This window comes from Leptonychotes weddellii, chromosome 1, assembly GCF_054177405.1.
Source record: "Leptonychotes weddellii isolate Sample4059 chromosome 1, ASM5417740v2, whole genome shotgun sequence".
NCBI lineage: Eukaryota > Metazoa > Chordata > Mammalia > Carnivora > Phocidae > Leptonychotes > Leptonychotes weddellii.
Genome location: NC_138369.1, coordinates 16,062,030 through 16,073,646, shown reverse-complemented (window position 1 = coordinate 16,073,646; position 11,617 = coordinate 16,062,030). Strand labels below are relative to the sequence as shown.

The following is an 11,617-nucleotide window of genomic DNA, read 5'->3' as shown; positions in this document are numbered from 1 at the left end:
GTGTGCGCAGGGCATTGTGGGTACATAGTTCAGCTAGAGCGTCGTGGGCTTTTGGGTCTCTGAAGTAGACTACAATTCCCGAGGTGCTCTGCGCTCAGCCGGCCTGCGGTCATCTGCGTGCACAGCCCCCTGGGATTAGTAGTTTTGTCCGCGTGGATGTGGGCCTGAACCCAATGGCCAAGAACTCGCCTTCCCGGCCACCCATTTAGCAGGGCGGGGCGCCCCGACCCGTTTGGCAGGGCGGGGCGCCTCGCGAAGATGGTGTCGCGTGTGGCGTGTGGCTCCCGTCGTCTGCCCAAGTCCCAGCATAGCCCACCGACCGGCGTCTTGCCGGTCTGGAATCCTTGTCCGCCGGGTCCCTGACCCCGCGCCCTCCGCGCGCCCGCGCTCCTGATTCCCGGCATGCCCCGCGCCCGTAAGGGCAGCGCGCCCCGCAAGGGCAGCCAGCGCCGCGGAGCGGGTAAGTGGGGAGCTGCTAATGAACGGCGAGCGGGGGTCCTGCGTGGCTTTCTTGTCGGTGTCCTGGAGGGTCCTGGGCGGAGACTCCTGCCTCGACCAACCTGGCGCTGCGTCCCGCAGCTCTCCCGCGGCCCGCACGTGCCCCAGGAGGCAGCGGCCACGTGGGTGTCCAACTTGAGCGCACTCCTTGCGGCTCAGGATCTCCTGTTACCGGCCCTAAACCGGTGGTCGCCTCCCCGCGTCAGTTTTCCCCATTGCCGCTCCACCCCAGTTGCCTCCTGTGGTGGACAAACCGCTGGACAGAGCAGGAAGCCTGCCCCCTCGCCACTCCCTGGTGCTTTCCTGGACTGGACTAGGAAATTGGTTGGGAGGCCTAGCCTGCCGGGGAGTACTGAGGGGGGCGGCGATGGGGAAGTTGCAATATTCCGGCTTTGGTGGGCCTGGCATGAGAGGGTTGGGGAGTGCCCTGGAGCCTGAGGCAGGAGACTTAATCAGCTTCGAACAGGAGTGTGTCTTGGTGCAGTAAACACATATGTTTACTCTGCAGGAATGGGGTGCCTGTTAGGCACAGCTCAGACCTGGCCACGACCCTAATAGGACTTGGGTGTGGGGATATCTAAGAGGGTAGCGACATTCCAGAAGGACTGGTGCTGGGGGACAAGTTCATTAAATGGTGCCAGCCCCAGATTTAGGAACCAAGGAATCCTGGAGGGGCTTCTGGGTGAATCGTGGGAAGGTGAAGAAGAGAGCACTATGCAGAGGGAAAAAGTTGTGCAAAGGCCTGGCATTTGGAGGGAGCAAATGAGGGAGGCTGGGCTGCTTTGACTGGTTAGGGTAGTAAGAGAGGAGGTGAACAGAGACCTGCATGCGTGCTGGACTTTGTCCAGCAGGCACGTGGAGTATTTAGTTCCTGAGAAGTGGGATCAGCCTGGTGACCGGACCCATCTGGGGCTCTGTTGCAGCAGCTGCCCTTGCCAAAGTCAGCCCCTGGCCCTGGGCAGAACCCACACACAGGAGTGTACGTTTTGCTGACCCTGACATTCTCCTGTGTTTACCTATTTTCCGGGACTCATGCGGTCAGGGGCCACTCCACTTTCTGCATTTCCCAGGGTTAGGAGGGTGCTGTGTGTGTCCGTTCACCCAGGGCTAAAGGCCTGGGATGGTCAAGGGGGAGCTCAGAAGAGAGTATGCTTAAAGCCTGGGGCAGTCACCCACATCCACTAGGAGCTGGGCTTCTGCCCCAGGGCAGATAGGTGATGTTGGCCCACAGAAGAGCCATAACTAGTTGCTTGTTTAGTTATTGTCTTTACTTACTATACCAAAAGAGTGTTTTAGCATTTCTGTATTGCAGATGAAGAAATTGAGGGGGGTAAAGGCTAGACATTTGACTTGGTTACACCCCTTTTAAGATACGGAGCTGGAGGGCGTCTGGGTGGCTCAGTTGGTTAAGCGACTGCCTTCGGCTCAGGTCATGATCCTGGAGTCCCAGGATCGAGTCCCGCATCGGGCTCCCTGCTCGATGGGGAGTCTCCTTCTCCCTCTGACCCTCCTCCCTCTCATGCTCTCTGTCTCTCATTCTCTCTCTCTCAAATAAATAAATAAAATCTTTAAAAAAAAAAAAAAGATACAGAGCTGGAATTTGAACGCTGTGTCTGTATATATTCTATATATACAAATCCTACAATTAAGCCCCTGATCTTTGCCCTGGCCATTTTTAGGCATAATCTGGGCTAGTGGCTGAGCTCCCCCAGGATTGCCTAGAAATGCCCCCACTCCAGGCTCAGCCACAGGCTTAGGTGGGGCCTATGCAGCCCCTTCTGCCTCTACCAGGCTCACAGTCTCCTTCTTAAAGCAGGCTATAGTCTCAGGGAGGCTCTACTCACCAAGCCTGCCGGGTTTTCCTGGGCTGGGCCTTGTGCCTGATGTTCTCCAGCTGATGGACCTCATTCCCTTTCTCCTTCCTGGCTTAATGTCCCCTGCATCAGCCCCAGTGCCTCCCACCTCAGTCTCTGTTTTCTCATCTGTGAGAGAGGCAGGATTCTATTCTTGTGGGGTCATGAGGTTGGGTGAGGTACCCCCCCCAGCCATCACTCATCAATGGAGGCAGGCCAAGTGCTACCACAAGTGTGTTCGACCCTCCCCAGGTGCCCGGAGCAGTACACAAGCTGACTCAGGTTCGAGTGAGGATGAGGCCGTCAGTGAGGCCCGCAGCACCACCAGTGAATGCCCCAGCCTTCTTAGCACCGCAGCAGAGGACAGCCTTGGTGAGAGCGGGTGGGAGTTTGGCAGGGACTCTGTGGGGATTCCCTGGGGTAGGGCAAGACGCAGGGCTGACCAGCTGGCCTTGCAGGGGGGGATGCCGTGGATGAGCAGGGCCAGCAGGAAGACCTTGAGGAGAAGTTGAAGGAGTATGTGGACTGCCTCACAGATAAGAGGTACCCCTGACTGCCAGCCAACCCCCACACCCGTGTCCCTGCTCAGCCCATGCCAAGTGTGACCCAGTAGGGCTGGCCCACAAGGTCCCCTCTCTTCATCCCCCAGTGCCAAGACCCGGCAGGGTGCTCTTGAGAGCCTTCGCCTGGCCCTGGCATCCCGCCTACTCCCTGACTTCTTGCTGGAGCGCCGCCTCACCCTGGCCGATGCCTTGGAAAAGTGCCTCAAGAAAGGTTGGGCCCTGGGGGCTCATGGGAGACCTGAACTGGCTGGGTACTGACCCTTGCTACATGGGCTGACCGGAAAGCCTTCCTGCAGGGAAGGGCGAGGAACAGGCGCTGGCCGCTGCCGTGCTAGGCCTGCTGTGTGTGCAGCTGGGCCCTGGACCCAAGGGCGAGGAGCTCTTTCGCAGCCTGCAGCCCCTCCTGGTGTCTGTGCTCAGTGACGGCACAGCTAGCCCTGCTGCCCGGCTCCACGTGAGTGTTTCAGGCTCGGTGACACTCTCCCTCCCCTAGTCCCCGAGCAGAAAGGAGGTGGATTCCACCTGCCTTCAGGCTCCCCTACTCTGAGGGTGAGACCTGTGGCCGGGAACCCAGGCTCACTCTCTGACCGTGGCATGGCTTTGCCCCCCTTCCCACAGTGCGCTTCTGCTCTTGGCTTGGGGTGCTATGTGGCTGCTGCCGATGTCCAGGTAAGTGGCCTCTGGGCACAGGTAATAGAGCACCTAGACCCTAGCTCTGCCCCTGAGCCATTCCCACTGGCTCCCTGTGTCCCTAGGACCTGGTGTCTTGCCTCAACTGCTTGGAAAGCGTTTTCAGCCGGTCCTGTGGTGTCGGTGGCTCCACGGCCCCCGTGGTCCCTGCCAGCCTGCATGGCCTGCTCTGCGCTGCCCTACAGGCCTGGGCATTGCTCCTCACTGTCTGCCCCAGCGCCCACGTCAGCCACATCCTGGACAGGTAAGAGTGACTGCTCGCTGCGAGTGGGAGGGGAAAGGTGACAAGGCCCCCCAGCCCACACGTAGCTCAGCCTGCCCCTTCCCCAGGCAGCTGCCCCGGCTGCCCCAGCTCTTGTCCAGCGAAAGCGTGAACCTGCGAATCGCTGCCGGCGAGACCATCGCACTGCTCTTTGAGCTTGCCCGGGACCTTGAGGTGTGAGGGGGGGTGGGGGGAAGGGAAGGGAGGGGGCCTCCTGACACCACCTGGCCAACCGAGGCTGGAGGCAGGGGACGCCGCAGGAGATAGGGCAGCCTTAGGTCATGACGGAGGGGAGGTAGCCCTAACACAGACTCAGACACCGGGTGCCGCGGTGGGGGCTCTGAGCAGGGGTGTCTGGCCCATTAGGGGCCAAGAAGGGATTCAGGGGGACCAGGCGGAAGAGGAAGCCACTTCTTCCGTGAGAGGAAGGGTTTGGGCAGCCCCGTGTGAGAGCCTGCAGAGCCTGGGCCCCCGCTCACACACTCTCCGTTGCTCACACTGCAGGAGGACTTCCTGTACGAGGACATGGAGGCCCTGTGCAGCGCCCTGCGGACCCTGGCCACCGACAGCAACAAGTACCGCGCCAAGGCTGACCGCCGGCGTCAGCGCTCTACCTTCCGCGCCGTGCTGCACTTCGTGGAGGTACGTGTGAGAACGTGTGTCCTGGGGAGAGTGCTCCCCGGACACCGCCGCCAAGCCCTGGTCTGTGGGTCCCTCTACGCTGCAGGGCGGTGAGTGTGAGGAAGAGTCTGTCCGCTTTGGCCTCGAGGTGCTCTACGTGGACAGCTGGGCCCGGCGCCGTGTCTATGCCGCCTTCAAGGACGTGCTGGGATCGGGCATGCACCACCACCTCCAGGTGGGAAGACGGACGGGCAGGGGGTACCCAGCCTGGCTCTTTTGGACCAGCCTGAGCTCACTGCCCGTTTTGTCCCCCAGAACAACGAGCTACTCCGTGACATCTTTGGCTTGGGCCCCGTGCTGGTGCTGGATGCCACTGCCCTGAAGGCTTGCAAGATCTCACGTTTTGAGAAGGTCTGCACCCTTGGGCACCTTTCTCTTCCCTCCACTCCCATGGCCTCGAGGCCCGGAGCTCTGCAGGGGCTGGGGGGAAGGGCCCGGGCCTCCCGTTCCCCGGCTCACCGGAGCCTCACTCCTGCCCCCACTCCAGCACTTGTACAACGCTGCTGCCTTCAAAGCGCGGACCAAGGCGCGCAGCCGCGTGCGGGACAAGCGGGCAGACGTCGTCTGAGGCGGGGCCGGCTGAAGGGGAGACCGTGCGCGCCCGCGCCTGCGTTTTTAACAGAAGACACTGCAACAACTGGTCCCTGCCAGGAATTGTCGCTTTATTTTTTTAATGACAAAACCAAAAACAGACACGGCGGTGGGGGGGAGGGGGGGTGGCGGCGGCCAGGGCAGTCGGGGTCCTGGCCCCTTGCCCCTGCACACGGCGCTGTGGCCTCTCCCCGCCCTGTCCCAGGCCCGGCCAGATGTGTGCTTGTCCCAGAGCTGGGGGACACACAGTAGGAGGGCTGTCCTTTTCTCTCCTTCTCGGGCCCTGCTCCTCTGGGATGACCCACTTCCTTGAGGGGAATGGCATCTGCACAAACAGCACCAAAACAGGCGGGGACACGAGGCTACCTGGAATGGATCTATATGCTGATTTTTAAAGATTATTAGAGATAATTAAATTGAATGCTCAGCCTTCTGTGGCCCTTAGCTCTGGGTGTTTCTGCCTGCCCTCCCACCCACCACCACCCTGGGCCTCCCCCCGCCATCTCCATCTCACCATTGCCCTCCCAGCCCGTCTCCTCAGGTGGCCCTCCTCCCTGTACTCGGAGCTCTGCCTGCTTGAGTGCTGCGGCTGGACCCCCGCTGGGAGGCCTGGCAGAGTTTGGGCAACTGGGGTGGGGGCAGCTATTTCTAGACTTAAACCTGCTGTCTGCAGGAAGCCAGAGGCTGCTGACAGGCCATGGAAGGAGCCAGGAGGCTGGTGTAACTTCCTCTGACCTTGGGCCACCCAAAGCAGGGCCTTGGCACCAGAAAACCTGGCCAGGCCTGGCCTGAAGACAGGAGAGGCGGGTAGCTGAGGGGTCAGGTTAGTCTCTTGTACAAAAACCTCACCAAGGAAGTAGTGTGGAGCCATGGGTAAGGAGAAACCTGCCTTGGCCACTTTATTCCCGCGCCCCCCCCCCCACACACACACCCCTAAGCCCCGGGTCCAAGTGGTATCTCAGCTGGGTGCTTGGGCCTCACTGGAGTTGAGCCTCCGCAGCTGGCTGAGGCTGGCAAGCCGGAGTTTGAGTAGCGTCTCCTCCTGGGTGTGCAGTGTGTACGCCAGCATGCGGAGGGACTCACTCTGCAGAACTGGGGACAGGCGGGGGCGGGGGATTATCAGACCGCGGGCCGCCCCACAGCTCCCCACCCTTTGCTGCCTCAGTGGGCAGCTGCCCCCTCTGACCGTGCAGAAGACCTTCGGGTCCCAGCTCCTCGCCCTCGGTTCCCACTTGCTTCCCACGCTGGCCGCCCGTACCGCTCAGGTAGACAGCCAGGATGGCGAGCGCCAGGCAGCTGAGCGCCAGCAGAGCCAGCAGCACCAGGACGCCTCCCCTGCCTTGCCCGGGGCTGCAGCCAGCCTGGGCGCACAGTGATGGTGGCAAGATGCCCAGGAGCTCGTCCCACGGCTGCGCCGCCTCGGCCGGGTAGGGGCGCAGCGAACCTGGGGGGCAGATGGGGCATCAGGAGGATAGGAGTCGTATCTGCCCTCCTCCCCTCTCCCAGTACATCTGTCCCGCTGCCCTGCCTCGCTCACCTCCGCCGTGGAGGTCGCTGATGGACTCCACCTGGTGCAGGCGCACTTCCTGTATGTGGTTGGGGGCCAGTGGCGCCCTGCTCCTGGGGTTCGGTGTCAGTGCCACGGTGTCTGCTGGGACAGTGCAGGGCTGATTCAGCCAGCAGGTCACCCCCCTCCCTTCTTTGAGGTGGCTTCCAGTAGCAGCGGGACTCAGAGAAGATGGGAAAGGACAAAGGGACGTTGGCTCCAAATGCCCTGAAACCCAACTCAGGAATGACCCTTGATTTGGAGCCAGGATGACCTCAGAACCCCACAGGCCTGTTAACACCCACAGTAGCAGGAGGTACATTTGACTTGCTCACTTTTGTTTGCTCCCAAGCACCGCAAAGACTTTCAGGCATTCCTCTGCTTGCTCATTCCTAAAGAACTTATCAGCCTTGGAGGACTAAACCCATGGCGCATGAAATTCATCCCTGCCTCTGGTGCTATCAGTTTTCCCTGCAGACCCTGCGAGTTAGCCATCAGGCCAGATCCAGGGCCTGGTACCTTGGCATGCCCAGCAGAAGCAGCCCCTTCCTAGCTGGGTGCCGCTTGTCTCTTGTGGCCTTTGCTCTGCTTTAACAGCCTCCGCGAGATTTGTGATTCAGCTGTACTTCTGGGAACCCTGCTGTTCCTGCTGTTTTCACTCAACATCCTAACAGGAGACCTGCCTTTGTTATCAAGCTGTCGCACATGTTTCTGAGGCCTCCCTTTGAGGCTGCCTGGGCATTTAGGTTGTTTCCAGTTCCCTTCAGAAGTTAATAACCCCGAGAAAAGGACATGCATCAGTGAGTATGAAGGTTTTTCCCAATTTCCTAATTGTTAATAAGGACAGATTCCTAGAAGCAAAATTACTGGCTTAAAGAGCAGGGGCTTTTTCTTTAAGCCGTCATCAGACTGTCCTTCAGAATGACTGTCCATAGCCCCCAGAAGGGTACATCGCCACCATTAGGCTTTTTCATTGAAAAAAAAAATTACAGGGGCGCCTGGGTGGCTCAGTCGTTAAGCATCTGCCTTCGGCTCAGGTCCTGATCCCGGGGTCCTGGGACCGAGCCCCGCATCGGGCTCCCTGCTCCACGGGAAGCCTGCTTCTCCCTCTGCCACTCCCCCCTGCCTGTGTTCCCTCTCTCGCTGTGTCTCTCTCTATCGGACAAATAAATAAAATCTTTAAAAAAAATCTGAGCTACCTAGGTGCCCCCCCCCCAAAAAAATCTTAAAAAAAAAAAGAAAAATTACATACATACATGCGTACACATATGTTTGCCAAACTGGGAGATGAGGAAAGGCCTTTGACCTATTCAATGGGGTTTCTTTGCCTAAAGTGCCTTCCTTATCCATTCCCAGCCTCTGCCCACTTAGTCACTGGGGTCTCTGTACTTTTCTTGTGATTTTACTTATTTTTAGACCCATCAAAAGTATTTTGTGATTTCTAAAAATTATATTTTACATCTTTTCCTTTTTTTTTTTTTAAATCTTGGCCCCTTGAATCTCCAGATACCCAGCTGGATGCTAGATAACAAAGTAGGGGGGGCATTGAGGGAATGCCTTCTGATAGGGGCAGGGGTGATTGGACTCTCTGAGTCTATCACTTTCAGAACAGTAACTCAGCCTTTGTGATTTGTTTGAAACTGGCCCTTGACGTGTCCCAAAGTAAAATGAGATGCTGCCAGTCATGTTTGGGTGATGGGTTGGGGGTCATATTAAATTCCTCTCTGCACTTGGCTCTGCTTCCTCACACTTTTTTTTTATATTTATTTTAGAGAGAGAGTGTGTGCCTGTGCACACAAGTGGGGGGAGGGGCAGGAGAGGGAGAGAATCTCAAGCAGGCTCTGACTCTCTGCTGAGCGCAGAGCCTGACGCAGGGCTCAGTCTCACCACCCTGAGATCATGACCTGAGTAGAAATCCAGAGTTGGCCACTTAACGGACTGAGCCAATCAGGCGCCCCTTCCCCACACTTTCTAAGTTGAACTTGGTTTCTGTTCATTCCCAGGAAAAACGTGGTAAACATCGTTGTTAGGATCCCAAAAGGAGGCGAACATCCCCCACCACTACTGGAGGCTAGGCGCCCCCCATCCAGTTGAAATGTTGAATATGTGATAAGGGAGTTGGCCAGCTGGGCCAGGCTGGAGCAGGGAGCAGCTGGTCATCCCTGCTCTGGCCCCTCTGAGCCTCGGTACTTCTTGCATGCAGGGGGGCAGTTAGGGGAGTGGCCACTAAAGTCTTAACTAGCTATCAGTCGAGCCAGGCCAAGGGATCCCAACTAATGGTTGGGTCCATTTAGGCTCAAGTCAGAGGAGGCCAGAGATCTATCCACTCCCAGTCTCTGGGCCACATGCGCAAATGCTTCCTGGGACCGAGGCCCGATGGATCCCAGCTTCCTCCCTGAATGAAGAGCTGAACCGGCCGGCGTCTGCCCTGCCCACACCCACTTGGACACGGCCTGTAGTTGACGAGGTGGCTCCCCCCAATCCCTCCCTGTCCTTAGCAAGGGAGACAGGCAGGGCCCGAGGGGGAGGTGGGGTTCCAGACGTGGTAAGCCCTTTCTCCATGCATGGGGGCAGGTCCCTTTACTCATGCTGGGACATGGTGATTGATGACTAGTCAAGGAAGTGAGGTCAGCGGGATGGGGCAGTGTTGCTCCCTGATTCACGGGGTCACAGGACTGGGGCCTTGCCCTCCCCCATAATCCTCTCCTACCTTCTTGGGTCTCCTCAGGCATGGCACGCGGTGGGCAGTTGGGGGGCTGATAATAACACCCAGTAGCAGGACAGATGAAGGCAGCGGTGGCTCCTCAGAGCCTGGGGAAGGCTAGCCACCTCCCAGCCTGGGCCTAAAATAGGCCTGAGCTCAGCCCACTGGGCTATATTTAGAGGGGGCAGCTCTCAGCCACGGGAACGGGCGGAGTGACCCACATGGGCCAGCCTGGACTATCTAGCTGGTGATGGAGCTCCACTCATGCAGGTGTCCAGGGTCTTTCCTGGGGAACCCTGCCACCCCCATATATGCATAGGCCTTGGTGTCTTTATCCAGACAAGCTGCCTCATGCTCACCTCCAGCAATGCCCCACATGGCAGCTGAGACCTGTGCCTCTCCACCCCCAAAGACCCCTACTCCAAGTTGGGTCATCTCTACTCCAAACAAATGGACAAGCACCTATATCCGTGTGACCTGCTGGCCCCAGGGATTGGGGTGATGGATAACTGGAGCCCGGGCCATGAGGGCCCCCAAAGGGGGCGGCGGAGACACACCTATCCACGCAGGCACTCATGTTGGTCAGTGGGCAAACTTAGATTGAAGATTGGGATTTCTATTAATAAGCTTACAAGCTTGGGTAAGGGATTGCCCCCTCTCTGACCTCCATTTTCTCATCTGTAAAACAGGAATGACAATGGTTCCTCCCTGGCACGGGACACATGAGAATGGAAATACAGCCACATGTCGGAAGCCCTTAGCACAATGCAGTTTAGATCCTTCCTCCTCTCCAAGGGTATACAAGTCACCAATGTGTGAGGAGGCATGGTATCACTTACCCTTGAAGGGAGGAAGTGGCTAGGTTTAGGGCCCACCCTCTGCTATGGGACCCCCTAAGGCCCTCCCTCCCAACTGGGACAAAGCAAGACAATGAGCTCTACCTCCTTAAGCATCCCAAATCCATCACTTCACTGTATCACTGGCCTCCTTAATGTTCCTGACACACAGCCACCTTGTTTCTGTCTCAGGGCCTTTCCACTGGCTGTCCCTTCCTAGAATGCTCTGCCCCCAGATACTCCCATGGCTGGCTCCTTGTCGTTTAGCTCAAATGTCACCCCCTCATTGATGCTATCTCACGTTATTTTACATATCACCAAATTTCATTTTCTTCATAGCACTCAGCCAAGAAATCCTATTATTCAGAATACACTGTGTATGTCAGTAGGACCCCAAAAGGCCCCACAGAATCCACTCGGTCACATGAAAACCATCTTTAGTCCTCCCCACAGCATCCTCAGCAGAAACTGAGGTCTTGAGACCACGAGGAAGTTGCCCAAGGCCACACAGCAAGACCTGGCACCCGGGGTTGTGCGCTGGAGCCGTTCCAGCTTCGGCTGATAATGTGTTTATTGCATTAGTACAATCGGCCTGACCCACCCCACCCCCCACCGCTCAGCCTGTTCACAGCTTTCTGCTCATTGCCCAGGGAGGAGGGCCTTCCCCCGGGGTGGGCACTCCGGGCACCTCCTCCGCCCAGGTCGTTGCTCTGGAGCCCTGCTTCTCTGCCTCCTCAGGATCAGCAGGACCCTGTGCCCGGCCCGGGCCGCCCCTCCCAGCGCTACATTCAAGGGTTATCCTCTGTTAATAAATAAGCCGGCGAGGCAGCCCCGCGGCCAGGGCCTGTCGGTCGGTGGGTCGGTGTCTCCATCGGCCAGGGACCAGTGTGCCGGGCCCCCTAGCCGTGCGTCCCCCAGGATCCGTCCTCCCGCTCCCGCCTGGAGTCTCCTTCCCTGTGCCCAGCGTGGAGGCCGAGTCACCAGCGCGCGGCGCTGCGCGGCCCCCGCTCAGCGCGCGGCTCGGGGGCGTGCCTTCGGCGGTTTCGGCCCTTCCTCCGCGACTCGGGAGGCGGTGGGCGAGACTCGGGCGGCAGACGACACATTCGCAGGGAACTAGCGCCACCGCCGCCCGGCTCCACCAGCTGCAGGAAGTCCCGGTACCAGAGCTTGGGGCCCGGAGGGGCGACGGGCGCAGCCTCCTCGGCCCGGGCCAGCCTTTCGGCCTGCGCGGCGCTCAGCACGTGCAGCGCCAGGCGACGCAGCGGCTGCGAAAAGCCCTGCTCCACAGCGGCGCACAGGTACACGCCTGAGTCCCCGCGCCGCAGCCCGCGCAGCAGCAGCCCCCGCGGCAGGCGCTCGGCGCGCTCCTCCACAGCCACCTGCGGGCCGGGCC

At 59.0% G+C, this 11,617-nt stretch overlaps 3 protein-coding genes across 10 annotated transcripts in view; 1 reads left to right on the top strand and 2 right to left on the bottom strand.

The window, feature by feature from the left end:
• The first annotated feature begins 205 nt into the window (after nt 1-205).
• Nucleotides 206-5,582, top strand: IFRD2 (interferon related developmental regulator 2). 3 transcript variants are annotated; one of them, XM_006750772.3, is made up of 12 exons: nt 212-460; nt 2,604-2,723; nt 2,810-2,894; nt 3,001-3,125; nt 3,211-3,368; nt 3,533-3,583; nt 3,670-3,848; nt 3,935-4,040; nt 4,371-4,508; nt 4,594-4,722; nt 4,803-4,898; nt 5,035-5,582. In XM_006750772.3, the coding sequence occupies exons 1-12, from the start codon at nt 403-405 to the stop codon at nt 5,113-5,115; spliced, it is 1,326 nt and encodes a 441-aa protein (XP_006750835.1). In that variant the 5' UTR covers nt 212-402; the 3' UTR covers nt 5,116-5,582. The 3 variants fall into 3 exon arrangements, with proteins under 3 accessions (XP_030877913.1, XP_081674361.1, XP_006750835.1); XM_031022053.2 differs by lacking the exon at nt 3,935-4,040 and having other exon boundaries at nt 206-460; XM_081818235.1 differs by lacking the exons at nt 2,810-2,894; nt 3,001-3,125 and having other exon boundaries at nt 209-460.
• Nucleotides 5,189-9,540, bottom strand: LSMEM2 (leucine rich single-pass membrane protein 2). Of its 3 annotated transcripts, none has more exons than XM_031022054.2 (4): nt 9,395-9,540; nt 6,676-6,789; nt 6,397-6,582; nt 5,189-6,230 (listed from the first exon to the last, which is right to left on the bottom strand). In XM_031022054.2, the coding sequence occupies exons 1-4, from the start codon at nt 9,414-9,416 to the stop codon at nt 6,097-6,099; spliced, it is 456 nt and encodes a 151-aa protein (XP_030877914.1). In that variant the 5' UTR covers nt 9,417-9,540; the 3' UTR covers nt 5,189-6,096. The 3 variants fall into 3 exon arrangements, with proteins under 3 accessions (XP_030877914.1, XP_030877915.1, XP_081674385.1); XM_031022055.2 differs by having other exon boundaries at nt 6,676-6,786; XM_081818259.1 differs by lacking the exon at nt 9,395-9,540 and having other exon boundaries at nt 6,676-7,643.
• A 1,214-nt stretch (nt 9,541-10,754) lies between these two features.
• The window catches only part of SEMA3B (semaphorin 3B), a 7,342-nt gene continuing 6,479 nt past the window's right edge, over nt 10,755-11,617 (bottom strand). For all 4 annotated transcript variants that reach the window (XM_081818170.1, XM_081818177.1, XM_081818191.1 and 1 more), the window contains one exon: nt 10,755-11,603. In XM_081818170.1, coding sequence (XP_081674296.1) covers nt 11,202-11,603 — 402 coding nt within the window. In that variant the 3' untranslated portion in view covers nt 10,755-11,201. The remainder of the gene's footprint in view (nt 11,604-11,617) is intronic.